Below are 25,923 nucleotides of genomic sequence, written 5' to 3' on the forward strand. Positions count from 1 at the left end.
TTCAACAGTCTTGCACAATTCACAGCGCTTACCAGAACACATACCCTCCCCAGTGTCCATCACCCAGTCACCCCATCCCTCCTACCCCACCCCCCACTCCAGCAACCCTCAGTTTGTTTCCTGAGATTAAGAATTCCTCATATCAGTGAGGTCATATGATACATGTCTTTCTCTGTTTGACTTCAAGTGCTTTTTCTTTATCAAGATGATCATGTGATTTTTGTCCTTTCTGTTAAAGCTACATTTATTCATTTTTCTTTTGTCAAATTGTTCTTGAATTCCAGGGATAAATCTTACTTGTTCATGGTGTATAGTCCTTGTAAAGTGCTATTGATTTGGCTTACTAGTATTTTGTTGAAGAGTTTTGCATTGACATTATTCAGGGATATTGATCTGCATTTTGCACTTTGCTATCAGAGTAATGCTGGACTCATAAATGTATTAGGATGTATTCCCTCTTCAATTTTTGGGAAGAGGTTTTTTTTTTTTTTTTTTAAAGACTTTATCCATTTATTTGACAGAGACACAGTGAGAGCAGGAACAAAAGCAGGGGGAGTGGGAGAGGGAGAAGTAGGTTTCCGCTGAGCAAGGAGCCCAATGCGGGGCTCGATCCTAGGACCCTGGGATCATGACCTGAGCCAAAGGCAGACGTTCAACGACTGAGCCACCCAGGTGCCCCTTGAGAGAGAGAGAGAGGAGGATCAGAGAGAGGGACAAGCAGAGTCCACACCAAGTGTGGAGCCCGATGCAGGCCTGATCCCATGACCCTGAGATCACGACTCCAGCCAAAATCAAGAGTCAGCCACCTAACCAACTGAGCCACCAGGTGCCCCAATTTTGGGGAAGACTTTGAGAAGGATTGATGTTAATTCTTTAAATACTTGGTAAAATACTCCAATGAAGCCATCTGGTTCTGGGCTTTTCTTTGTTGGGAAGTTTTTAAATTAGTAATTGATTATTGATTAGTAATTGATCATTAATTCAACCTCCTTACTAGTTATAGGTGTTTGGATTTTCTATTTCTTCATTATTGAGGCTTACTAGATATTGTGTGTTTCTAGAACTTTATCCACTTCTTTTAGGTTATCCAATTTGTTGGCATATAATTTTTCATAATACTCTCTTATAATCTATTGTATTTCTACGGCATCAGTTGTAATTTCTCTTTCATCTCTGATTTTAGTTGAGTCTTCTCTCTTTTTTGTCTAGCTAAGGGCTTTGGGGGTTAGAATTTCAACATACAAATTTTGGGGGACATAAACATTCAGAACATTCCATAGCACTTACTATTGCCATTTTGTTTTTTTTCTTGTCCCTTTTCCTTTTGTTGACTTTGTGTTTCATTGATGTTTTTGTGTTAACACGCTTTGATTCCCCCCCACCGCCCCATTTTCTTTTGTGTATCTTCTTTGGGTGTTTTTGTAACAGCACTCCTGTCAGTCTTAAGGGTTAACTGGCTTCAAGTTAACACACTCTTTACTTGCTGACATAAGACCCTTGATCTGTAACAGAACTAATTTACTTTCTTTGAGATTCGCAGACCACTGGCCTTGAAGAGTGAAGAACCAGAACTTTCCCAGGCCACAGAGGCCAGTAAGTCTGTTTGAAGCCACCTCAGCTTTCTGATTAGCCCAGCAAAATTTTTTTAGCAAAATGTTTTTTTCTTTTAGGTTACATAAATGATTTTACTAACCTCCCTTTGTGTATCTGTAGACCTTGCCGAAAGAACAGAGCATTCCTACACAACATGAGAAAGAAAGAACTGCACCCCCTCCTCACACAGCCCCGGAGCACTGAGATGTTTGTAGTTGGAAACATCAAGTCTGCACATAATCAAGAAATGTTGCAGGCCGCTGTACAATCTTTACTGATAAACTACCCTAAACCCCTTTAAAATCCCCAGACCAGGCAGAAACCTCGGAGTTGGCTTTTGGACAAGAGTCCGCTTTCTTCCCAGGTTGCTGGCCCCCTGAATAAAGCTCAAATTCCTTTCCTATCAAAACTTGTCTCATGAGTGATGATCTTTCAGGCAACAGGCAGCTGAACTTGGGTTCTGTAACAGTTTCTTTGTGGTTACTGCAAGAGTTACATAAGACATCTTATTTTTATAACAATCTATTTTAATGCTGATAACAACCTAATCTCAATCATATACAAAAATTCTATTTAAGATTTTATTTATTTGAGAGACAGCATGAATGGGGGGAGGGGCCATGGGGGAAGGAGAAGGAAGGGGGCAAGAATCTCAAGCAGACTCTGCGCTAAGCATGAAGCCTGACACAGGCTCGATCTCATGACCATGACATCATGACCTGAGCCAAAACCAAGGGTCGGGCACTTGATTGAGGAACCCAGGTGCCCCACAAAAACTCTATTCTTTTACATCTCTCCACCCGCCCCCCCCCACTTTTTTGATTCACAAGTTATGTCTTTATCTATTAACATAGTTTTATAATAATTTTTAATGCTTTTGTCTTCTAATTGTCTATACCAGAACTAAAAGTACTTTACACACCACCATTACAGACGGTGATAAAGGACTCTGCATTTGCCTATTTACTTTTACTACAGAGTTTTAGATTTTTGTATGCTTTCACGTTGCTGTCTACCATCTTTTTTCAAAGGGTGGGACTCCCTCTAGCGTTTCTTAAAAGGCACATCCAGTGGTGATGAACTCCTCAGCTTTTGTTCATCTGCAAAACTCTCTCTTCTTCATTTGTGAAGAATACTTTTGCTGGATAGTATTCTTGATTGGCCAGTCTTTTGTTTCAGCATTTTGAATATAACATCCCACTCCCTTCTGGACTCTAAGGTTTCTGCTGAGATATCCACTCATTCATTATCTTGTGGGTGCTCACTTGAATGTGACGAGTCGCTTTTCTCCTACTACTTTTCAAGATTGTCTTCTATTTTTGAGTTTTTTTTTTTTTTTTTTAAACTATAGTCTTGGGTGTGGGGCTGTTTGGGTTCATTCTATTTGGGGTCCTTTGAGCTCAAAATTTGGATGTCCATTTCCTTCCTTAAGATTAGGGAAATTTTCAGCCATTACTTCTTCAAATAAGTTTTGTCTCTTTCTCGCTCTTTTCTCCTTCCGGGACTCTCATAATGCATGTATTGGTCCACTTTATGCTATTTTATAGGTCCCTTAGGCTTGCTCCATTTTCCTTATTTTTTTATTCCTTTCATTTGGTATTTTCACTGATCAGAATTGCGGATTCTTCTGCTTGATCAAATCTGCTGAACCCCACCAGTAAATTTTTCAGAATTCTATATGGTTGTTTTTAATTTCTTTCTCTTCATTGATATTCTCTCATTTTGTTCATTCACTGTTGTTCTGATTTCATTTAGTTGTCTGTACCCTTGTAAATCATTGTGCTTCAGTAGGTTTCCATTTCCTTGGTATTGGTTTCTGGAGATTTTATTTTAGCCCAGTGGATTATCTGAAGCCATTCATCAAGATACTCAACAAGACCAGGGGCGCTTGGGTGGCTCAGTTGGTTAAACGGCCAGCTCTTGATTTTGGCTCAGGTCATGATCTCAGGGTCCTGGGATTAAACCCTGAATCGGGCTCTGTGCTCAGCTGGGAGTCTGCTTGAGGATTCTCTCTTTCCCTCTCCCCTCTGTCCCTCCCCTCACTCACACACTCTCTCTAAAATAAATAAGTAAATCTTAAAAAAAAAAAAAAAGATCCTCAATAAGACCTAATGCATCTGGGATATTGTCTCATCTGAAACAAATTTCAGCAGAACCACCATTGGGATTTCTTTAGAATAGCTACTATAAATACAGAGAATAATTAAGTATTCTTCTACTATTTTTGGACTTCTGACTTCCAGAACTGCAGGATAATAAATTGTGTTGTTTTAACCACTAAGTTTGTGGTAATTTATTACAGCAGAAACAGGAAACTAATACAGAAGTCTGAGTTTAAAAAAAAAAAAAAGACACATTTCAGACAAAATTACTTAGGAAATATTTTATTGTACAAAATTTACATTTGTTGAATACAGTGAAAAGCATGGTAAAAGAACTTTTTGTTAATCCCTTTTCTTTGAGATTTTTTTGTGAAAAGTAAAGATTTATTTTCTAATACATTCGCAGATAATATAACTTTTTATATAGTTGTTTAACAGTTGTGTTGGTAATAAGTGTCTTGGGACATAAGGTATAAAACTGAAAAAAGATCAAAAAAGCGCAGGGGGAAGACCACTACCAAAGAGTAATCTCCACGAACTTGGCATTTTCCACTTCAAGGCAGATGCTGTGGGGTCATCACACTGTAACTGAAGAACAAAATACTTTAATCCTTCAATTTTATGACCAAATCCCCTTTTAGCATTTAAGTCGCATAAAACTCGCCCTTCTCTAGTTTTTTGTTAGTTTTTGCTCTTTTTGGGTTTGACATTTTTAGCTGAGTTTTATTGTAAGGAAAAACAAAGCAATAAATTTGTCTCTATGTTAATTGAAGATAAATTTCCTTAAGTTCCAAGTCATAAAGATATGCCAGAAGGCTATGGAGTCCATCAAGTAAAATCATATTTGAAAGGAATAGGGTTTAAATAATAATAATAATAATAATAATAATAAAAATCAGTGCTGTGTGATTTGTATCAATTTGTTCTTTTATCATATCATTATGGTACTTCTATTATGCCTAAAAGCTGATTTCCCTGGGTGTAATGCTTTTACCTCATAATACAGAAAAGTATTTAATTATAATGCACATTCAATAGTTATAGTATTGCTCACATAAATAGGTTTTGCTTTCCTTAAAAAAAAAAAAGTCCTGAATTCTAAAGAAATTTGTTTATTTTTCTAAGAATATGTCTGGTATAATTAATGCAACATGAACAATTAATATAATGAAGTACTTATGGTTTTCCTTTCTGGAAAATCAGTCTTAATGAAACAACTGTAGACAACTGGTTAGTTAAATGCCCTCTTTTCTTTTCAAAAGCTCAACTGAACTAAATTTTATATAAAGATGTATCTATACTTAACAAACTTTCACTTATTTGGTCTACTTATATAGAATAAAAAATGCAAGTTTATAAATACATAACCAGAGAAATCAGAGGCTTAAAGTGTAGTAACACTTACACATGGTTTGATTATCTGAAGCCATTCGTTAAGATACTCAACAAGACCTAATGCATCTGGGATATTGTCTCCTTCTGAAACAAATTTCAGCAGAACCACCATTGGGATTTCTTTAGAACAGCTACAACAAATACAGAGAATAATTAAGTATTCTTCTATTGATACAAGATGCTGATTCCATCTGTGTCTGTTTTTATAGCTAAGACAATCTGCCAGGTTTAAGGAAAGGAGAAGATGCCCCATAATAAGCTGACTTATTTATCCCCCTTTGCTCCAGATATATGCTACTTGTGGGGACAGGACTAGAAGCCATGTAATGCCCACTCTGGGCATATGCAAGTTTGCGTCTCATACGAGGCTGCATGAAAAACCATCCACACTGAAATATGTTCTACTTCCCAAATCTGCTGTAGAAGATAGTGATTTTCAGAAGCACCACAGCAAAGAGACTGAAAGAAAATAACACCCTTGTTACTAATAACCTAAAACAGCGAAGGAAAATTGTGGAACTGAATAAAGGGAAAAAATGTACTATTACTTTTTTTTTAAAAGATATTTATTTATTTGAGAGAGAGATAGCAAGAGAGAGCATAAGCGAGGGTGCAGGGAGAGGGAGAAGGAGGCCCCCCACTGAGCAGGGAGCCCGACACGGGGCTGGATCCCAGGACCCCAGGATCAAGGCCTGAGTCGCAGACAGACACTTAACCGACTGAGCCACACCGGTGCCCCTTTACTATATTACTTCTTACAGATTCCACCTACTGAGTGATTTATTATGTGCTAAGCACTATCTGCATATTTTATCGTTCAATCCTACAATTCTTGAGGAAGTTATAATTATCTCCATTTTATAACTGAATCAATTTGGAATAGAACATGGACAGAATGCCTGGATTCAAATTCTAGCTCTGCCACTTACCAGACATGTTGGGCAAGTTACTTAGAGCTTCAGTGTTTCTCATTTGTAAAAGAGGGAACACAACAGAACTTACCTCACAGGTTGTTGGGAGGTGTAAAGGAGGCAGTAGAGGCAAAGTGGTTAAAACAGTGCCCAACATATAGTCAATACTATGTATGTGCTAGCTATTATGATGAAGTAACTGAAGTTTAAAGGGTTTGAAATGTAGTTAACATACTCAAAGTTCTATATCTATGAAGTGGCAGAGGTGGGACTTGAACCCAGGTCTTTTGGACTCCAAAAGTCTCTTAACTGTATGCTATAAATGCCTCAAGCTAGTGATGAGATGGAGATAAATAAATGCAAAAAGCTTCCTGTTTGCCAACAAAAGCAAAAATTATTTCTAATACCCTAAAACCAAGAACTATGAGAAAAATTTCATGCCAAAACTTGAGAGCATGTGACTGACAGAGAGCTACAGAAATAAAGGTGAGCTGGGTTTCTAAGCAAGGGATTTCAGATGTGGAGAAGACTCTGAGGTAGGTTCAGAAGTCTCAGATGTACCAGGAGAGCCTACCATAGCATCTCAGTCTCTATATAATCAGAAATTGGTCCGGGTGCCTGGGTGGCTCAGTTGGTTAAGTGTCCAACTCCTGATTTCAGTTCAGGTCATGATCTCAGGGTCGTGAGATCCAGCCTCTCACTGGGCTCCATACTGAGGGTGGAGTCTGCTTGGGATTCTCTCTCTCCCTTTTCCTCTGCCCTGCCCCTCCCGCTTGCATGCTCCCTCCCTCTCTAAAATAAATATTAGAAATCGGAAGTTGTTAGCACTAGTTATATCATCTCACCATGTAATTCTCAAATATCTTAGGGGCTCTCAAGCTTTGTATGGTAGCACTGTGAGCCATGATGACTCAGAAGATTCTAGTTCCTAAACATTCATGCTATGGTAGCCTTAGAAATGGCTCCTGCCTAGAGGAGGCTAGCTTCCCTGGCTGTGCCTTTATTTTCAAGCCTCTAGGTTAAAAAATGCAGGGGTATGTCTTGAATTTACAGTGCCTCCACTACTAGTTTGTAACACAAAGAGTAGCATTAAGAGTTTTAATAGCATCCTCTGGTGCTCTCTGTAAAAATGGAAAGTGGAGAGTAGCTAATTTTGTTACTTTCTGTGACATTAAAATCTAGCACATGAGATACATCCATTATTAAATTATAAATGTACTTTGATTCCAATTAAGTATAAGGGATTTCAGGCCAGCCACACCACTGCCACCACCTATCATTAGAGTAACTAATATTATCTTTTCCAGACATCAGAATATATATTTGTTCTCATAATGGGAAGGCAAAATATATATGTTACAAAAAATTTAGCAAAAATGGCTTTTTTCTCAATTTCAAAAATTCTTTATTGCAGTAAATATATAATTGCACTGAACATTAAACATGGGTTTGATTATAAATGAAAAGATTTGCATTAGAAAATTAAAAGAAAACTGATTTTGTGAGAAACATTTTTAAATAAGATGAACTCTAAAGTTTAAGTTAGAGTTGATGTATCTTGCAGGTACACACATTCAATTCAAATATATTTTAAAGGAGCTGGGAAGAGAACAAATGAAAAATTAGTAGTGGTAGTTACCTCTGGGTGATAGAACTGAGTATTATAAATATTGTTTCTTTGGACTATTCTACATTTTCCAAATGTTCTATGATGAGTATGTCTAACTTTTATAATATTTTGCTATCATTGCTAACTTTGTGAGCAAGTTTACAGCTACCCAGAAGTTATTCTTTTGGTCTCATGGAGTTTTACCCTACACATGTGTGGCTCAGAATTCTGACAAAGACTCAGGGAGACCCCCTAAGGCTCTTCTTGAATAGCCCTTCTCTGGTTCTCTGCCTTGTTCATTCCAGGTGTCCTAGCATTCCCCAATCATGTTATCTGTCTTCTCAACTCAGCAAGACCGCTCTCCTCAGGTTCCCTCCCCTTCTTTGTGTTGTAGTCCACAAAGTATCTGCAAGCAGAAAGCTGGGGCAATTGTAGGACTTATTTGCCTTCTCTCAGGAATCACAACTGTGTGCTGTTTGCTATCCAATGTCTGAAAAAGTTCTTTCATTAATTTTGTCCAATTTCCAGTTGTTGATGGCAAGATGGCAAGTCTGCTATCATTACTCTAACAAAATCCAAAGCAAAAGTAAACTGATTTGTAAAGAACTAAGAAGTCGGTGTGAAGGAGCAGTGAGCTGCAGGAATACAAAGAGAGTAGTAAATTCCTTGTGCAGAAGGGAGAAGCAAGTCAGGACACAAGGAGTGCTGTGAGGTGACTCTTGGAAACTGGGTTCGTTTTTGCAAGGCAGATAAGAGGAGAAAAGTACGTGGGACAAGGGAAGGAAGAATGAGACAGCTTTTAGGAAACTGACTGCTAGTCGTTTAGCTGGAGTCCAGGGCACCAAGGAATGAGCCAGGCAAGGAAATCCTGCAGGGCCTTGTATGGCACCTTAAGGAGTACAAATCAGATTCTGCACACAGCAAGTAAAACTGCTGATGGACTTTACTCAGGGGATGTTGTGATCAGTTTTGAATTTTAATTCTAGCAACACTCAAGCTAGAGCAGAGTGAGTGAGAATGGAGGAGGCAGGGGGAATCAATCAAAAGATCTTGAGAGCAGCTGCTATAGACCAAACCCATGTCCCTCCAAAACTGAAGCCCTAACCCCCAATGTGACTATATCTGGAGATAGGATCTCTGCAGGTAATTAAGATTAAACTAAGTCATAAGACAGAGGCCCTAACCTGACAGGACTGTGGCCTTATAAGGAGAGAAGGAAAGAGAGGTCTCTCTCTGCCATGTGAGGATATGGCCAGAAGGTAGCCATCTGCAAGCCAGGAAGGGGGGCCTCACCAGAACCCAACCATGCTGGCTCCCTGATTTCAGACTTGTAGCCTGCAGAACTGTGAATAAATAAATTTCTTTGTTTAAGCCACCCTGTGGACAGTATTTTGTTACGGCAGTCCAATCAGACTAACAGCAGTCTAGGCTACAAATGATGTGGCCCGAATGAAGCAAGAGAAGGACTGAAAGCTGGTGGTCTGTAGGGCAGGTGCAGAGAATGATTAGGTAGCCAGGGCTTCCACCAAAAGAATAGTTGAAGTGATATTTTATATTATGGGGAATAAACTAGACAAGATAAGAAGTAAAAACACAAATGACAGACTAAGAAAAAAAAAGAAAAATGGGGAGAAATGATGGTTTTAATAGGACTAGAGTAGGTTTTCAGGGAAAAAGAGAAAGCTGAAATGGTACACAAGTATGGCCAGAGACAGACAAAACTGCTGTACTGGGAAAACAAGCTAAAATGCCTGTATCCTTTCTAACAGAGAAGTCTTGAATATTTTGGAAAGAAGGAGGGGCAAAAATAATTACAAATAACAAGGAACAAGTTCACCTTTTAGACAAAGAATAAAACTCACTGTGATCCTGAACCATGAATCCTAGCTCTAGAATGAAGTGGTTCAAAGTGCAGGATTTGGGGCCAGATGCCTAGGTTTGATCCTGGCTCTACCAGATTACCCACATGGCTTTTAGCAGTTATTTAATCTTGTTGCTCTTCAATTTTCTTATTTATAACATGTAGTTAACAGCAATACATACCTATGAGCTTATTATGAGAATTAAATAATTTAATACATGTAAAGTGCACAGAACAGTACCAGGCACTTAATTTGCTATTACCATGACTACTATTTATATTACTATTATGACTTCTTCGGGTCATGCAGAAGTCACAATGTAGATTTTAGAGCAAGCAAACCAGTCATTCTATTTGGCAAGGCTAGGTTTACACTCTTTGAAATGTATTATGTTAAGGAGGCAGATTTATTGGTTGACTTTGAGCAATGATGGCGGGGACATATTTAAATTTTTTCTAGGTTAGCTCTGCCCAATTCTCTTAAGCCACCACTGACGGCACAAGGAGATGCTCCTTATTCATCTCTCCTCATGGGAGAGCAGGGAGTAGACTATATGAGCTTGAGAAGCAGCAGATGCCACCCTCTAAACACTGCCCCTCCCCCTCTTCATAACCATCGGCTCTGTCTTCCATGAACCCACCAGGCACATCAACTCCTGGCAAGAAGGAAGAGTCAGAGCCAGTTGAAGCATACAGCAAGGCGTACTGGTTAGCCCCAGACTTAGCCTCAGGTCGTATGAGACAGGAAGCTAAGGGCAGGCAAAAATGGGGACAGTGTAAATGTCTACAAATTTGATGGCAGGCTGGGCCATCACATAAGTCATATAAATCAATTTACAAAAAGTGGCTAAAAGAAAAAAAAGATCACTAACTTCCACCTTTACTTTCACTTGCCTTCTGAAAGTTCATGATTCCCAAAGACTAATCAAGAGTGACTGTAGAGTATTTAAAAGAAAAATGCCCCAAAATAACTATAAATCTGTTATTGGGCACACAATATAGAAAGATGTAATTTGTGACAACAATATCATAATGGGCTGGGGGAGGCAGTGTGCATGGGAGTAGTTTTTGTGTGCAACTGAAGTGAAATTAGTATCAACTCAAATTAGACTGTTATAACTTTAGAATGTTACATGCGATCACCATGGAAACCACAAAGCAAGTATCTATAGAATATACACAAAAGAAAATGTGAAGACAATCAAAAGATGTCACTATAAAAAATCAACCAAGCACAAAAGAAGGCAGTAAAGGAGGAAATGAAGAACAAAAAAGCTATAAGATATATAGAAAACAAATAGCAAAATGACAAGTCCTTCATCAATAATTACTTTTAATGCAAATGGATTAAACTCTCTAATCAAAAGACAGATTGGCAGAATGGATTAAAAACATGATCCAATTATGTACTATCTACAAGAAGCTTACTTTGAATGTAAGGACACACACAGTTTGAAAGTGAAAAGATGGAAAAAGATATTCCATATAAACAGTAACCAAGAGAGCAGGATGGCAAATATCAGACAAAATAGACTTCAAGTCAAAAACTGTTATGAAAGACCAAGAAAGCTATTATATATTGATAAAAGGGCCAATTCATCAAGAAGACATAACAAATATAAAGATATATTCACAAAACAAAAGCCCCAAAAATATATGAAGCAAACACTGACAGAATTGAAGGGAGAACTAGATATGATGCTACAGTAATAGCTGGAGACTTCAACAGCCTACATTCAATAATGGATGGAAAAGACTGAGAAGGAAACAGAATTACCAATTAGACCTAACATATATACAGAACACCCCACTCAACAAAAACAGAATACACATTTTTCTCAAGTGCACACGGACGGTTCTCCAGGACAGACCTTTGGTAGGGCACAAAATAAGACCTGATCAATGAAAAAGATTAAAATCATACAAAGTGTCTTTTTCAATCACAAAAGAATGATACTAGAAATCAGTAATGGAAGGAAAACTGGAAAATTCACAAATATGTGGAAATTAAACAACACAATTTCAAACAACTAATGGGTCAAAGAAGAAATCACAAGGTGAATTAGAAAATTTAGGGGTGAATAAAAATGAAAACACAACATGCTAAACTTAAGAGATGCAGCTAAGGCAGTTTAAGAGGGAAAGTTAGAGCTACAAATGCATATTTAAAAAAGAAGAAATTTCACAGATTAATAACCTAAGTTTACACTTAGGAACTACAAAAATAAAGGCAAACTAAATCTGGAGTTAGCAGAAGAAAGGAAATAATGAAGATTAGAGATAAATAAAATAGAGAACAGTAAAACAATAGAGAAAAATCAATAAAACCAAAAGTTGGTTATTTGAAAAGATCAACAAAACTGAGAATAAAAAAAGACTCAAATTACTAAAATCAGAAATGAAGGTGAGGACATTAGTATGGATTTTGCAGAACTAAATAGGAGTTATTATTGAATAAGTACAGATTCTCTGTTTAGAACAATGACAAAGTTCTGAAAGCAGATAGTTGGTGATGGGTATACAACACTGTGAATTCATTAACAGCAATTAACTGTACACTTAAAAATGGTTACATTATGGGTGTTATGCACAAACGGTGAATCACAGAACACTACATCTAAAACTAATGATGTAATGTATGGTGATTAACATAACAATAAAAAAGAAAATAAAAAATGGTTACATTAATGTTTCATATATTTTATCATAATTAAAAAAAAGATTGATTGTAGAGGTTGCATACAGTAAGTATCAGGATCCTTAACATGCTGCACATTATAAAGTGTTAAATATGGTTTTTTAGGAACCAATTTTCCTAAGACTAAATTTCAAGTCTTCTCTTCACTTATCTTACTTTCCACTATTTTTAAAAAAGTAGGCTCCATGCCCAATGTGGTGCTTAAACTCACATTACCTTGAGATCAAGAGTCGCATGCCCTTCTGACTGAGCCAGCCACGCACCCCTCTTACTTTTATTTTTAAATAAGGTGGGGAACAAATGAACAAACAGACAAACAAACTCACCCTTCATCATAGAGTGTTTTTGTGATACCTCCTCCAGGAATACGAATACAAAACTCAGAATCATCTATTTCAGGAATGCATGGGCTTTTTTCCATTTCTTCCCAGTTAAGGCTCATTATTTTAGTTTGAACACTTTTTTGCACAAAAGGTGTGAGTAGGTATCTGAAGGGAGTACTAGAAGCAATCATATAATTAACTTTCTAAAAATCCACAATAAATATGAACATTAAGGCAAGTTTTTAAAGCAAATGTTTGTTCTCTCTATATTCTGTTGCTAAAGCAAAGCACAAGTTTCAGCAGTCTGCGCAATAACATGTAAAAATATTGCTCTGGCTTGCTATTTACATACTTAGGAGCGAGTATAAAGACACAGGCCAACTTAAACTAAGGCAAGGCCATCATGGAGATAACCTATTTCCCACAGCTATGCTCCCTTCTGGCCATGAGGCCTTTTGTGAGATTCCTAGACATGTTATATCTATTTGTGAGATTACTAAAAATTAGCTCCAATTTTGAAAGGTTAGTCCTGGCTAATGTTTCTTCATCATGACTTTTTGGTGCATCAATGATAATGAAATAAATAGTTTATAATTTCTATCTCTTGGATGTTTTGCCTACTATTTAGGAATTCAGTCTGACATGCCTGGGAGTTATACTTAAAGGCAAATGGATTTCTGTGATGGCTAAATAAATAGAAGTAAATAGAAATGTGAATCCAATCTTCCAAAAAATTATCATCCAATGAATCTTAGGTACCCTCTCTCTTTCTCTTCATCAGCTAGGCTCTGTGATGTCGCCACACACAATACCAAACAATCGAAGCACAGTTCCAGAAACATCTCTATCTTTACACCAAAGCCTTCCTTGTGCCCCAATCATAGGACTACCTAACCATACTCCCTCCCGTCTCTTGACTTTCTTTTATCTTCTTTCTAAATTCCAGAGGGGGGAGGCAAAGATATACATGGCTTTTAAAACTTATTTTAGCTTTTTAACAGAGATACCATCATAATACTGTGTAAATCATAACAAAATTTTTCAAAGGCAAAAACATACCTGCGAAGCTGTAGATCATTACGGTGATATGAATGACTGCTTGAAAGAACAATAACTTTGGCACAGTTACTACTTTTCACCCAGGAAAGCAGTTTTTCACAGAATGGCTTTGATTTATACTTTGTATACCATTGAAAGAATAAAAAGAAAGTCTAAAAGTTAGATCTTAGCATATAATAAGAGTATTCTATAAAATATTTTATCGACCTTATATAAAATTATAATTATTTTTGGATCCATTTACTGTCCTTAAAGTGAAGATGAGGGATGAAGAGCAAGGAGTTTTTTACTGTATCTTTACAATTAAGAAATAAATCGTGAGGAATCTAGATTTCAAAAAAATTCTATTCTGACTGACAAGGGAAAATTTCCCAGTTCTCTAAGTAATCTATCATTACTTAAAAACTATCACATGGATATCTAGGAGATGTTCTTGCTAGAAATTTCTGATCTGAACATGACCAGGAAATAATCAGGTGAACCTAGGATGCTGAACATCTGGCACTGATCCTCAAAGGAGTCAATATTGTGAAGAACAGAAAGAGGAGGAGGCCACTTCTACATCAACAGCTACCAACTAAAAAGATATTATAGTCAAATGTAACATGTGAAACTTGATTGGATCCAGAATTGAAGAATATTCTTTTTTTTTTTTTTAAAGATTTTATTTATTTATTTGACAGAGAGAGACACAGCGAGAGAGGGAACACAAGCAGGGGGAGTGGGAGAGGGAGAAGCAGGCTTCCCGCTGAGCAGGGAGCCCGATGCGGGGCTCGATCCCAGGACCCTGAGATCATGACCTGAGCCGAAGGCAGACGCTTAACGGCTGAGCCACCCAGGCGCCCCAGAATTGAAGAATATTTTATGCAGCCACCCTGGAAAACAGTATGGAGGTTCCTCAAAATGTTGAAAATAGAGCTACCCTACGACCCAGCAATTGCACTACTGGGTATTTACCCCAAAGATGCAAATGTAGTGATCTGAAGGGGTATGTGCACCCCAATGTTTATAGCAGCAATGTCCACAATAGCCAAACTGTGGAAAGAGCCAAGATGTCCATCAGCAAATGAATGGATAAAGAAGATGTGGTATATATATACAATGGAATATTATGCAGCTATCAAAAAACCCCACGAAATCTTGCCATTTGCAATGACGTGGATGGAACTACAAGGTATTATGCTAAGCGAAATAAGTCAATCAGAGAAAGACAAGTATCATCTGATCTCACTGATATGAGGAATTCTTAATCTCAGGAAACAAACAAGGTTGCTGGAGTGGTGGGGGTGGGAGGGATGGGGTGGCTGGGTGATGGACATTGGGGAGGGTATGTGCTATGTTGAGCGCTGTGAATTGTGTAAGACTGATGAATCACAGACCTGTACCCCTGAAACAAATAATACATTATACGTTAAAAAAAAAAAGATAGTAGGAAGGGAAAAATGAAGGCGGGGAAATCGGAGAGGGAGACAAACCATGAGAGACTATGGACTCTGAGAAACAAACTGAGGGTTCTAGAGGGGAGAGGGGTGAGAGATGGGTTAGCCCGGTGATGGGTATTAAGGAGGGCAGGTATGGAATGGAGCACTGGGTGTTATACGCAAACAATGAATCATGGAACACTACATCAAAAACTAATGATGTAATATATGGTGATTAACTTAAAAAAAAGAAAAGAAAAGAAAAGAATATTTTAGGGACAACTGGGGAAATTTGAGTATGTCTTATGATACTACTGAATAATTCATTAAATGCTGATTTTCTTAGATAATGCTGCTGTGATTATGAAGGAGAATGTCCTTATTCTTGAAAGATGCATGCTGAAGTATTTACGGGTAAAATATCATGACATCAGTAGCCTACTTTTGGGTTCTTTGGCAGAAGGAAACTGTGTGCATGCACACGCAAAGAGAGTAGATCAAGCAGGTGTGGCAAGATGTTAATAGCTGTTAATCTGGAAAGTGGGTTATGAAATTTTGGGGAGAAAAACTCACTTTATGGAAACTCTTCACAGACTGTTAATAAAATAATTATTCAATAGAATTTAAAATGAAGACAATAGCTAGCTTTTAAAATAGGAAGGTGGTAGAGTATGATTAAGAGAGGCAGGCTCTGGAGTGAAGCTGCCTGGTCTAGAATGCTGGCTCTACCTCCTACAAGGACCGTGTGTCTCAGGGAAATTGCTTAATCTTTCTGTGTTTCAGTTTTCCTCATTTGTAAAATGAGGATAATGTTAGTACTTACTTTATCGGATTGTTGATTATAGGTGTTTGTGTGTGTGTGTGTATGGCATATATATACGTGTGTGTATATATGTATATATTTATTTATTTATATATTCATGTATATATGTGTGTGTGTATATATTTATTACTCATAGCCATATTGGTGCAAAAAATCCATGTTCAATAAATATTTGCTATTTTGAAATCACTATTTCCACCTACCAAATATTTCATTAGGCATTTTTTTTTTTTTTTTGCCTATCTTAATTACCCAAGTATTAAGAAGAGAACAGAAAAAGCCACACACATGGCATAATGTAAAAAATATTAGCAACTCTCATTGCAAAATTTTGAGTATATTATTAACTAAAAAAAGTAAAGAGTGATTCTAATGTAAATATTAAAATAATCAATAGCATTATTCACAGTCATCTCAAACTGGAAAAAATCTAATGTCCCATTAACAGTACAACGGATAAATTATGGTTTATTTATATAACAGAATCCCACAGAGGTGAGAATGAATGAAATACCTCTCCTTGGAACAACATGGACAGACCTCACAAATAGAATGTTGAGTAAAGGAAGCTAGACATAAAGTACATACCATAATGTGGATGGAACTGGAGGGTATTATGCTGAGCGAAATAAGTCAAACAAAGAAAGACATGTATCATATGACCTCACTGATATGAGGAATTCTTAATCTCAGGAAACAAACTGAGGGTTGCTGGAGTGGGGGGTGGGGTGGGAGGGATGCGGTGACTAGGTGATGGACACTGGGGAGGGTACGTGCTCTGGTAAGCGCTGTGAATTGTGCAAGACTGTGGAATCTCAGATCTGTACCTCAAACAAATAATGCAATATATGTTAAGAAAGAAAAAAAAAAAGAAGAATGTAGCAGGAGGGGAAGAATGAAGGGGGGGAAATCGCAGGGGTAGACGAACCATGAGAGACGATGGACTCTGAAAAACAAACTGAGGGTTCTAGAGGGGAGGGGGGTGGGAGGATGGGTTAGCCTGGTGATGGATATTGAGGGCACGTTCTGCATGGAGCACTGGGTGTTATGCACAAACAATGAATCATGGAACACTATATCTAAAACTAATGATGTAATGTATGGGGATTAACATAATAAAAAATTTTAAAAAAATAAAGTACATACCATAAGATTCCATTTACATAATAATATAATAACTAGGATGAGGCATGGGGGAGAGCCTATGGAATGCTGACATATTTCTGACCTCCCCAACAGCTGGTACTTAATCCACTTAACCAATATTTACCAAGTGCTTCTCTACATGCTAGGCACTATTCTAGAAGTTAGGGATATAAGAGTGAATGACACATTGTCACTTCTCTCAGAAAACTTACTTTATACTAGTTGTAGATGATAAACAAATATATGATATGCCAAGTAGTGAGGAGCTGTGAAGAAAATCACCCCAGGATAAGAAAATAGAAAGGGTGGTCAGGAAAGGCATTTCTGATGAGGTAACATTTAAGCAAGGACTCAAGGAAATGAGCCATTTACGTAACTAGGGGAAAAGTATTCCAGGCAGGGAAAATAATGTAAAGACTCCGAGACAGGAGTGAGCTTAATCTGTCTGAACAACAGAGAGGCCAATGTGGCTGAAGCAGGGTGAGTGAGAGAGGGAAACGGCAATGAGCACACAGGAATGGCTCGGAGTTAGATTAGGCAGAGCAGCTGCCCAAGAGAATGCTCTGTGATAATGGAAGTGCTCTTTATGGCAGCTGCTTGCCACATGTGACTATGGAGAACTTCAAATGTGGCTAGTGGGAAGGAGGAACTAATTTTTAATTTTATTTACTTTTAGTTTATGAATCCAAATTTAAATAGCTACATGTGGCTAGCGGGTACCATACCAGGACAGAGGTAGAACCAGGATAAGCCAAGGTAAGGCTGTGAGTTCAGTGGGAGTCAAACAGGAAGCCACCAGAGGGTTTGAAGAGATAAGTGATGTGTTTGGTTTAGGTTTAAAGGATCATTGGTGGTGCTATTTGCAAACAGACTATTAGGTATTTGTGAGAGTGGGTGGACAAGAACAAAATCAGGAGTGTGAGAGAAGGCAGTGGTTTGAACAATAGTGGTTGGTAGCAGTGGAAGAGGAAAGAAGTTAGATTTAGAATTTATTTTGACACATACATAATTTAAATGTACATGCCACTGGTTGAAATGTGATACAAATGGAGTAAACCGAAAATATTCCTAAGCTTAAATGTTTTCACCAATGCTACCTGAAGGGAATATATAAGACCCACCCTATATGTCCCAATTCCTTTCAATATAATCATGAAATAATGGTAACACCTCTGAAATTTTATAAGATTGGTTCTCTATAGAACCAGACTCTTCTTAACTGTACATACAGTAAAAAGAGCAAAACTGAGTTTTGAATCTTAATTCTCAATAATACTTAGTATTTTCTCATTATATTTTACTTTGATCAACTTAAAAAGACAAATATAATATACTAACCTTAATAAAAATGGATCTTAACTGAAGAGCCACTAGCTTCTTTGAAGGCAATGAATATACTACAAAGACAAAAAAAATGAAATCATAAGATACTTAATATGATGGAGTTATACAAGTGAAAATACTAACATAAAAACTAAATTGAACTGTAAGAACTTTTATACCTAACATTTTCAATAAATATAAAACATATGAACTGTATCATTCAGTTAAAATAAAACATTTTAGAAGTACCTTAAAATGCACCTGTGGGCTTTATTCTATGGAAGAGATTCATTTCTGACAAGTTAATGGTTTGTTTATTTTATTTTAATTTGTTTTAGAGGTCGGGGGCAGAGGGAGAGAAAGAATCTTAAGCGAGCTCCATGCCCAGTGCGGAGTCCAATGTGGGGCTTGATCTCACAACGCTGACATCATGACCTGTGTCAAAATCAAAAGTCAGACATTTAACGGAGCCACACAGGCGCCCCCGACAAGAGAACTGTTAAGAAAATACCAAAAATTATTTTTCTTCTGTGATTGCAAAACCAGAGAAGTATGCCTCTGGAGACTTCTGGCATTATGACCAATAAAATTCTTAAGAATATTTTTAGTTTCTGATATTCTCCCCTCTTCTCGTTAGAGAATAGCGAAACTCATTGGGATTAAGAGAAGAACGAATAGGGGCGCCTGGGTGGCTCAGTCATTAAGCGTCTGCCTTCGGCTCAGGTCATGATCCCAGGGTCCTGGGATCGAGCCCCGCATCGGGCTCCCTGTTCAGCAGGAAGCCTGCTTCTCCCTCTCCTACTCCCCCTGCTTGTGTTCCCTCTCTCGCTGTCCCTCTCTGTCAAATAAATAAATGAATAAAATCTTAAAAAAAAAAGAATAAAATGCAGGAGAATGTTGGCCTTATGTTAAAATCTGTGAAATAGGCACATCTGTGTTCTTTAGGAGTTTCTGAAAGATAACATGCAAAATAAATATAAAATTTTCTGTGAGTCAATGTGTGTGTTTTTCTTCTGGGAAATGCACTTTAACTCTAGGAGAAGACCCACTGTGTCCATAATCTTCATCACATTCTACAGGGATTCTACTTTGCGGATGTTTAACCTGTCCCTGTCCAAGAACCAGAAGCCCTGAGATAAACCAAGGACGAAATCTGGAGTCTCTTGGAGGCATGATTAGGCCCCTGTGCTGAAGGGTAAGCTTTTAGTTACTGTAAATAACCCAGACTTCAGCAAATCCTTTGGTAGTTCATGTCTCTCCAGTTATAGGTCTTTTGGGAGAGTGTCTTGTTGGACCCGTGTGGTGTGATTGGGGGCTATGCTGCATCAGCAAGTCTAGTGACTACCAGGTATGTTCAGGACAAAGGAGGCAAGAGCGGAAAGTTTAGGAATTAGGGAAAAGAGCACAAATTTAGGGGAAAGGGAATAAGATGGGGGCCATTCAGGCCTGTAATCTATCTCTGACGTACATATCTAGTGCAATTCAACAGACCTAGGAGGAAGAGACAGATCTGAAGGGAGTGAGCAAAATGTAAGATACACCACCTCCTATAATAGCAACACTCATATTCTCTATCAGTGTATCATGCTAATCTTTTTTGTTGTTAAGATCCTGCTTCCCATTACTTTTCTGATGTGATACAATATGAAACCAACATCACCTTTTATGTATTCTGGCACAAAATATTTAGCTTTTACCTAACAAAGCCTTTAGATCTAAATACTGTTACAGAAAATACAGAGACTAGAGGAACAAGCCAAATGACACCACAAGGAAGATATTAAATGTAGCAGGTGAGACATCTGATAAGACAATGGGTCCAGTTTTTTCCTCAGAAGTCAGTTTCATGTAGAAGGAAAAAAAAAGAGTGCTCTAGAGTAAAAGAAATTTCAGAGGCACAATAATCAGATGACTACTATGGGTCTTTGTTTAGACTAACTTTAAAGGACATTTTAGGGTAAATTGGAACAATGTGAATATGATAGGGTATAGGAAGACACTAAGAAACTCCTAATTTTGTTAAATGTGATGGTATTTTAGCTATACAAGAAAATGTTCTTAAGAGATACATACTTGCATATTTGAAGATAGAATGTCATGATGTCTACAATTTATTTTAAAATACCTCATTTTAAAAATAAAGTGGATTGGGGCGCCTGGGTAGCTCAGTCGGTTAAGCGTCTGCCTTCGGCTCAGGTCATGATCCCAGGACTCTGGGATCGAGCCCCGCATCGGGCTCCCTGCTCAGTGGGAAGCCTGCTTCTCCCTCTCCCTCTGCCCCTCCCCCTGCTCATTCTCTCTCTCTCTCTAATAAATAAAAAAAAAAAAAGTGGATTAAAGGACTTCATCCAATTGACTTGCTGCAAGTTTTAGTCAAAGAAAAGCCAGTGGGTCTTCTCCTAGAGTTAAAGTGCATTAGCAGGGTGGTGTGGTGCTTAAAAGGCAGGTCTCAGGGCCAGAGCCTTGATTAGAAGCTCAGTTACACCAATTATTAATCATGTGACCTTAACTTCTCTGTGCAATGGTTTCCTCATCAATAAAACTACGCATAGAGTAGTTGTGAAGATTAAATGAATTAACACATTTAAACGCACAGTGTTCAGCTCATAGGAAATACTCAATAAAATGACAGTTGTTATCATTAGTGGAAGTACATAAATTCTAGTTCTACCATTTACAGTCCTTTATCCTTTAAGGCAATAACTGAAATTCACTCTTGTGTTAACAGAGTCATCTTTGCTGCAGGAATTTTAATATTAAGGTGTTTTGTTTTGTTTTTTAAGATTTTATTTATTTATTTATTTGTGAGAGAGAGAGAGAGAGAGAGAGCGCACAAGCAGGGTGAGTGGCAGGCAGAGAGAGAAGCAGGCTCCCTGCTGAACAAGGAGCCTGATGCGCAGCTCGATCCCAGGACCCTGAGGTCATGACCTGAGCTGAAGGCAGCTGCTTAACTGACTGAGCCACCCAGGCACCCCTTAAGGTTATATTTTGAAAGTTTATTTCATTATTGCAAGCTAATGGCACCATTAATAAGATGGACAAAAAAAAAAAAGCGCTCTTCATTTGTCTTTTAGCCCATCAAAGGTCTTTCATGCTACTCTACCACCTGTGGCTTTCACCTTAAAATGGAAAACAGAAAACTGAGCAGCCAGCAGAGGAGCTTGCCATCAAAGCAAGTGGATACTCCTGTGCCTCATGATCAATAGCTTTTCCCCTACTAGCTCAGGGTAGTACCACATTATAAACACAGTGGTCAGTGCAATGTCAACTGTATTCCCCAATTAATCAAGCTTGATGGCCTAATGAGGAACTATGATTTATGGCATGGGAAAAGCCTACACCTACTAGTAGTATTAGGTAACCCTAGCTCTCTGAGTCTTATTGCTATTACGTTATTATGGATTCTATAATAATATGAAAGGATGAGTAGCGCATGTTAAACATAGAGGACTGAAGCCGGTGGAATTCTTTTCCCTTTTCCTTGGTATTAGTGATGCTTATACTTGCCAGAAAGAACAGAAATTAAAACTGAGGATAAAAGAAGGAAAAAAAAAAACACCTTATGTTAAAAAAAAAAAGGAAACCTCAAATTCTAGTTAAAGAAGTACAGTCATCATAGGAGTTGCCATTTAGAAAAGGCTAAGAACTAAAACCAGATGTAAGAGAACAGGACGTGACTAGGTCATAAATTCTGCATAGAGCTGGCACTAAGTACATGTTTGCTATAAAACAGTATCTGTAGAATCTACTTCTAATTTAAAACAACTCTTCCTTATAATAGAATAAAACAGGCTTAAGTCTTACATACTTTCAGCATTTATACTGAGTTCTGTTGAATTTTCTTCTGCAGTTGCATATGGATTGTTTCCAACCATCGGCACAAGACAATCGGTATAGAAGTAACCAATCTTACACATATTTAGTGTAGAAATAATCAAATCCATTGCAAGCTGGCCAACATTTCCAACAGATACTGCTGGCTGAAATAATAAAAAATATATGTTCATTAAATCATCAAAATTAGCAGCACGTTTAAAAGTTTAGACAGAAGACAATAATCACGGGACTACTTTTGGATGGTTATGCTCAGGTACATCATAGCTGGATAGAGACTCTTTCATTAGCTGCAACTGAGGTGTCAGCAGGGGCTTCCTCTACTTTTGAGACGACTGATTTAACACTGATGGAACACCTACTACATGTCCATCATTGCTCTAGCACTAGGAACGCAGCAAGACAAACCGACGCAAGTTCCTGCCCTTGTGGAGCTTCCATTCTAGTGAGGGAGTAATTTAATGTAATAAAATAGTGAAATGCATGCATGCTTCACTTTACTGAACTTCACAGAGAATGTGTTTTTTACAAATTGAAGGTTTGTGGCAACCCTGCCTCAAGGAAGTCTATCAGCACCATTTTTCCCACAGCATTTGCTCACTTTGCGTCTGTTACATTTTGGTAAATCTCTCAATATTTCAAACTTTTTCATTATTATATTTGTTATCATTTGATCTGCAATCAATGATTATGACTCACTAAAAGCTCAGATGATGGTCAGTATTCTCCAGCAATAAAATCTTAAAATTAAGGTATGCGCACTGTCTTTTTAAACATAATACTATTGCAAACTTAATAGACTACAGTATAAACATAACTTTCACATGCACTGGGAAACCAAAAAATTCATCTGACTTGCTTTATTGCAATATTCACTCTATTGCTGTGGTTTGGAACCAAACCCCCAATATCTTTGAGGTATGCCTGTATACAGTGTTAAGTGCTATGGAGAAAAGTTAAGTGAGAGTGTGTATATGTATGTGGTTGGTTGCAATTTTAAATAGGGTGATCATGAAAACAATGACTCTATAACTGACCAGTTAATCATGGACCTGAAAGACGTAAGGAAGACAGTCACACAAAGACCAGGGAAAAGAACACTTCAAGCAGTGGGAAAGCGAGTGTAAAGTCCTCTTGGGTCATCCTTCCATTTGCTTTGTTAGTGCCTAAAGGTTGGAGTCAGCTTCTTTTCACATTAAACACACACGCGTATTTATCCCCACGACTTCAAAGAGTCCAATTGTCAAATCTCTATCTATAGCCCAAAACATTTATCTGAACTTCAGATCCTAATGGATATGTCCACATGGTTATCTCATAGGCAATGCATATTCAACATGTACAAAACTAAACTTCTGCCTATACTTGTCCTCACATTTTGCATTTTAGAAAAGAGCAACACTTGCTCATCTGATTACCTAACCCACCCAAGAAACTTCTTCCTTTTCTCTTACAAACCACATCTAATACACGTCTAATTTTCATTGATTCTATTTTCAAAGTATCTCTGTAATGTAGCTCTTCCTTTGCATTCTTCTAGCAACTGCTTCCCCCCACCATCTTATTTTTCTGGGTCTCTTAGGGTGGTCCCCCACTTCTCATTGCTCTCATCTACTAACCTTCTGGTTATCTCCTGTAATTCCCTTTCCTCTTCTCAAGGGTTTTGCTACTTTAGACCCTCACTCTCCTATATCATCCACCTTTTCCTCACTATTGGATTCTTCCCATCATCATATACACATGCTGTAATCTTTCCTTCTAAAATACCCCCACCCTCCCACCCCACCCCCGTCCCGCACTCTGCTAAAATACCCTCCCTTGATCCCACATACTCCCCTAGCTACCAGCTCACTTCTTGGTGTCTCTCCATAGACAAAATTCCCTAGTTGTCTACTAAAACATAAGTAGGAACTTTATCTCTGAATTGATAAACAAACACATACATATACATGTCTCCATCCCTTCTTCCATTTATTCAACCACTCCAATATGGCTTCCCTCCCTTCACCACTCACTGGTAACTGTCAAGGTTACCACCAATAATCTTTTGGACATTATTTTCCCTATGAATCTTTCTCTTTTTTTTCTTCTGCCAAGTATCTTACTAGCTGTCTCTGCAGAAGTCTGGACTCAAGGTCAACTGATATGGCTGCAGCCTATGAACAAGCAAGGCCCTGAATTCCTTACCTTAACAAGAACGAGCCTATGACCCCATCCAGGTTGTACTAGCTCTCAGAGCATGCCCACAGCCCCTTTTCCTTGTCCTAAGATAACCTCCTGACATCACGGACTCAATTTTGCCTCATTCTGATGTCAAGTCTCCCCCCCAAAGTAAACACGGGAATATATGGTACATACATGTTTCATCTCCTGCAAGGATACCTTTCCCTTTTGTGATTAACAAATATTTTTCAGGGAGATACTTTGAAATTATATAAAATTTCCTTCAGTACATTATCACACACTAATTTTAACATTCATTCATATTTCTTGCATGCATCGTTAAGGTGAGAATTGCCCCAAGGTGATTACCATCATTCAAAAAACTGAGATAACTGACATATAACATTGTATCAGTATTAGGTAGATAACACAATTTGATATATGTATATATTGTGAAAAGATTACCACAATAAGTTTATTTAACATCAATCAACCACAGTTACAAATTTCTCTTGTAATGAGAACTTTTAAGATCTACTCTCTTAGCAAGTTTCAAATACACAATATTGTTTATTATAGTCACCATGCTGTACAATACACCAGGACTATTTATAACTGGAGATTTGTACCTTTTAACTGCCTTCATCTATTTCATTTCAAGCAGCCCTCATCCTCACCCTCCTCTGGCAGCCACCAATCTGTTCTCTGTATCTATGAGGGGTTTTTTCCCCCCGATTGCACACATAAAGCTTTAACAGGTCCTTACGTCCCTCCCTCTCCCAGTAAGCCCTAGGGGTCTTCAGTACCCTTTTCAAAGTGCTATCCTAGCATTTATTGCCCTTACTGGTTTACGTGTGTTTCCAACTAGACTGCACACTTCTTGAGGACAAGGACCTAGTCTTATTTTAATATTTTTACAGTACAGAATGTTTATTGAAACAGTGACTGAATATGGGCAATTTTAGGAGCAATAAAATCGTGTGTTAGCTACTGGCTAAGAGTACTTTTATGACCTTACCTGTAGTTTTCTAGTTAATGAGAGTCTTGCCAGCTTAAGACTGGCTGATACTAGTTGAAGAAAAATTTTCTAGGATATAATAATAAAAAAAGAAATGGCCCCTACAACTCATGTACAACGTTACCTGTAATTACCACACACATTACGTTGTACATTCAACGCAGACTACAAACTCTAGTCTCAGAAACGTTCGGTGAGAGCGCCAACAGATTCTATCTGAAGCGCCGCATCTAGCGACAACCTGTCTTCGGTGCAGGCTGAAAACCTGAAGCAGAAGCAAGTACCGTCCTCTGTCCCAGGCCCGTTGAAACACCTCGACTGGCGGTGGCGGCCACCGGGGAGCCTCCCGAGAGGAAGCACCCCAAGCCGGGCACGCGGAGCTCGCGAAAGCGGGGACTCACCATTAGGAAAGTGTAGCCCGTGAGGTCGGGGACCGACTCTCCACAGGGAACGAACATGGTCGCACAGAATTGGGAGAACGGGGTGAGCGCGGGCCTGGGAGAAACGAAGACGGCGCCAACGCGAAACCGCGAGCGCCGCGCCGCGCCGCGTCGGTGTCCCCAGAGCCGCTAGCGACGGGGGCGGGGCGGGGCGGGGCCCGTCGTGCGGCTCGGCGTGGGGTCCTGAAGGGCCCGTCCAGCTAT

General features: G+C 38.4%; 1 protein-coding gene across 1 annotated transcript; it reads right to left on the minus strand.

Moving 5' to 3' along the window:
• Positions 1-3,970: 3,970 nt before the first annotated feature.
• PSMG2 (proteasome assembly chaperone 2) lies at positions 3,971-25,846 on the minus strand. The gene is made up of 7 exons (XM_032399198.1): positions 25,681-25,846; positions 22,073-22,244; positions 18,280-18,338; positions 13,552-13,670; positions 12,496-12,669; positions 5,101-5,221; positions 3,971-4,283 (listed from the first exon to the last, which is right to left on the minus strand). The coding sequence occupies exons 1-7, from the start codon at positions 25,735-25,737 to the stop codon at positions 4,185-4,187; spliced, it is 801 nt and encodes a 266-aa protein (XP_032255089.1). The 5' UTR covers positions 25,738-25,846; the 3' UTR covers positions 3,971-4,184.
• Between the last annotated feature and the right edge of the window lie 77 nt (positions 25,847-25,923).

The sequence above is a fragment of the Phoca vitulina genome, unplaced genomic scaffold (assembly GCF_004348235.1).
Source record: "Phoca vitulina isolate PV1807 unplaced genomic scaffold, GSC_HSeal_1.0 scaffold139, whole genome shotgun sequence".
Lineage (NCBI taxonomy): Eukaryota > Metazoa > Chordata > Mammalia > Carnivora > Phocidae > Phoca > Phoca vitulina.

What these genes read in the sequence shown, in the direction of transcription:
- PSMG2 (XM_032399198.1), bottom strand. Translation starts at nt 25,737, where the DNA reads ATGTTCGTTCCCTGTGGAGAGTCGGTCCCCGACCTCACGGGCTACACT. An exon ending in ACTCAGTATAAATGCTGAAA is followed by an intron (nt 18,339 to 22,072) that starts GTATGTAAGACT and finishes TTGTCTTTGTAG; the next exon opens with TATATTCATTGCCTTCAAAG. An exon ending in TTCAGATAATCAAACCATGT is followed by an intron (nt 4,284 to 5,100) that starts GTAAGTGTTACT and finishes TTTGTTCTTCAG; the next exon opens with TTACAGTGTGATGACCCCAC.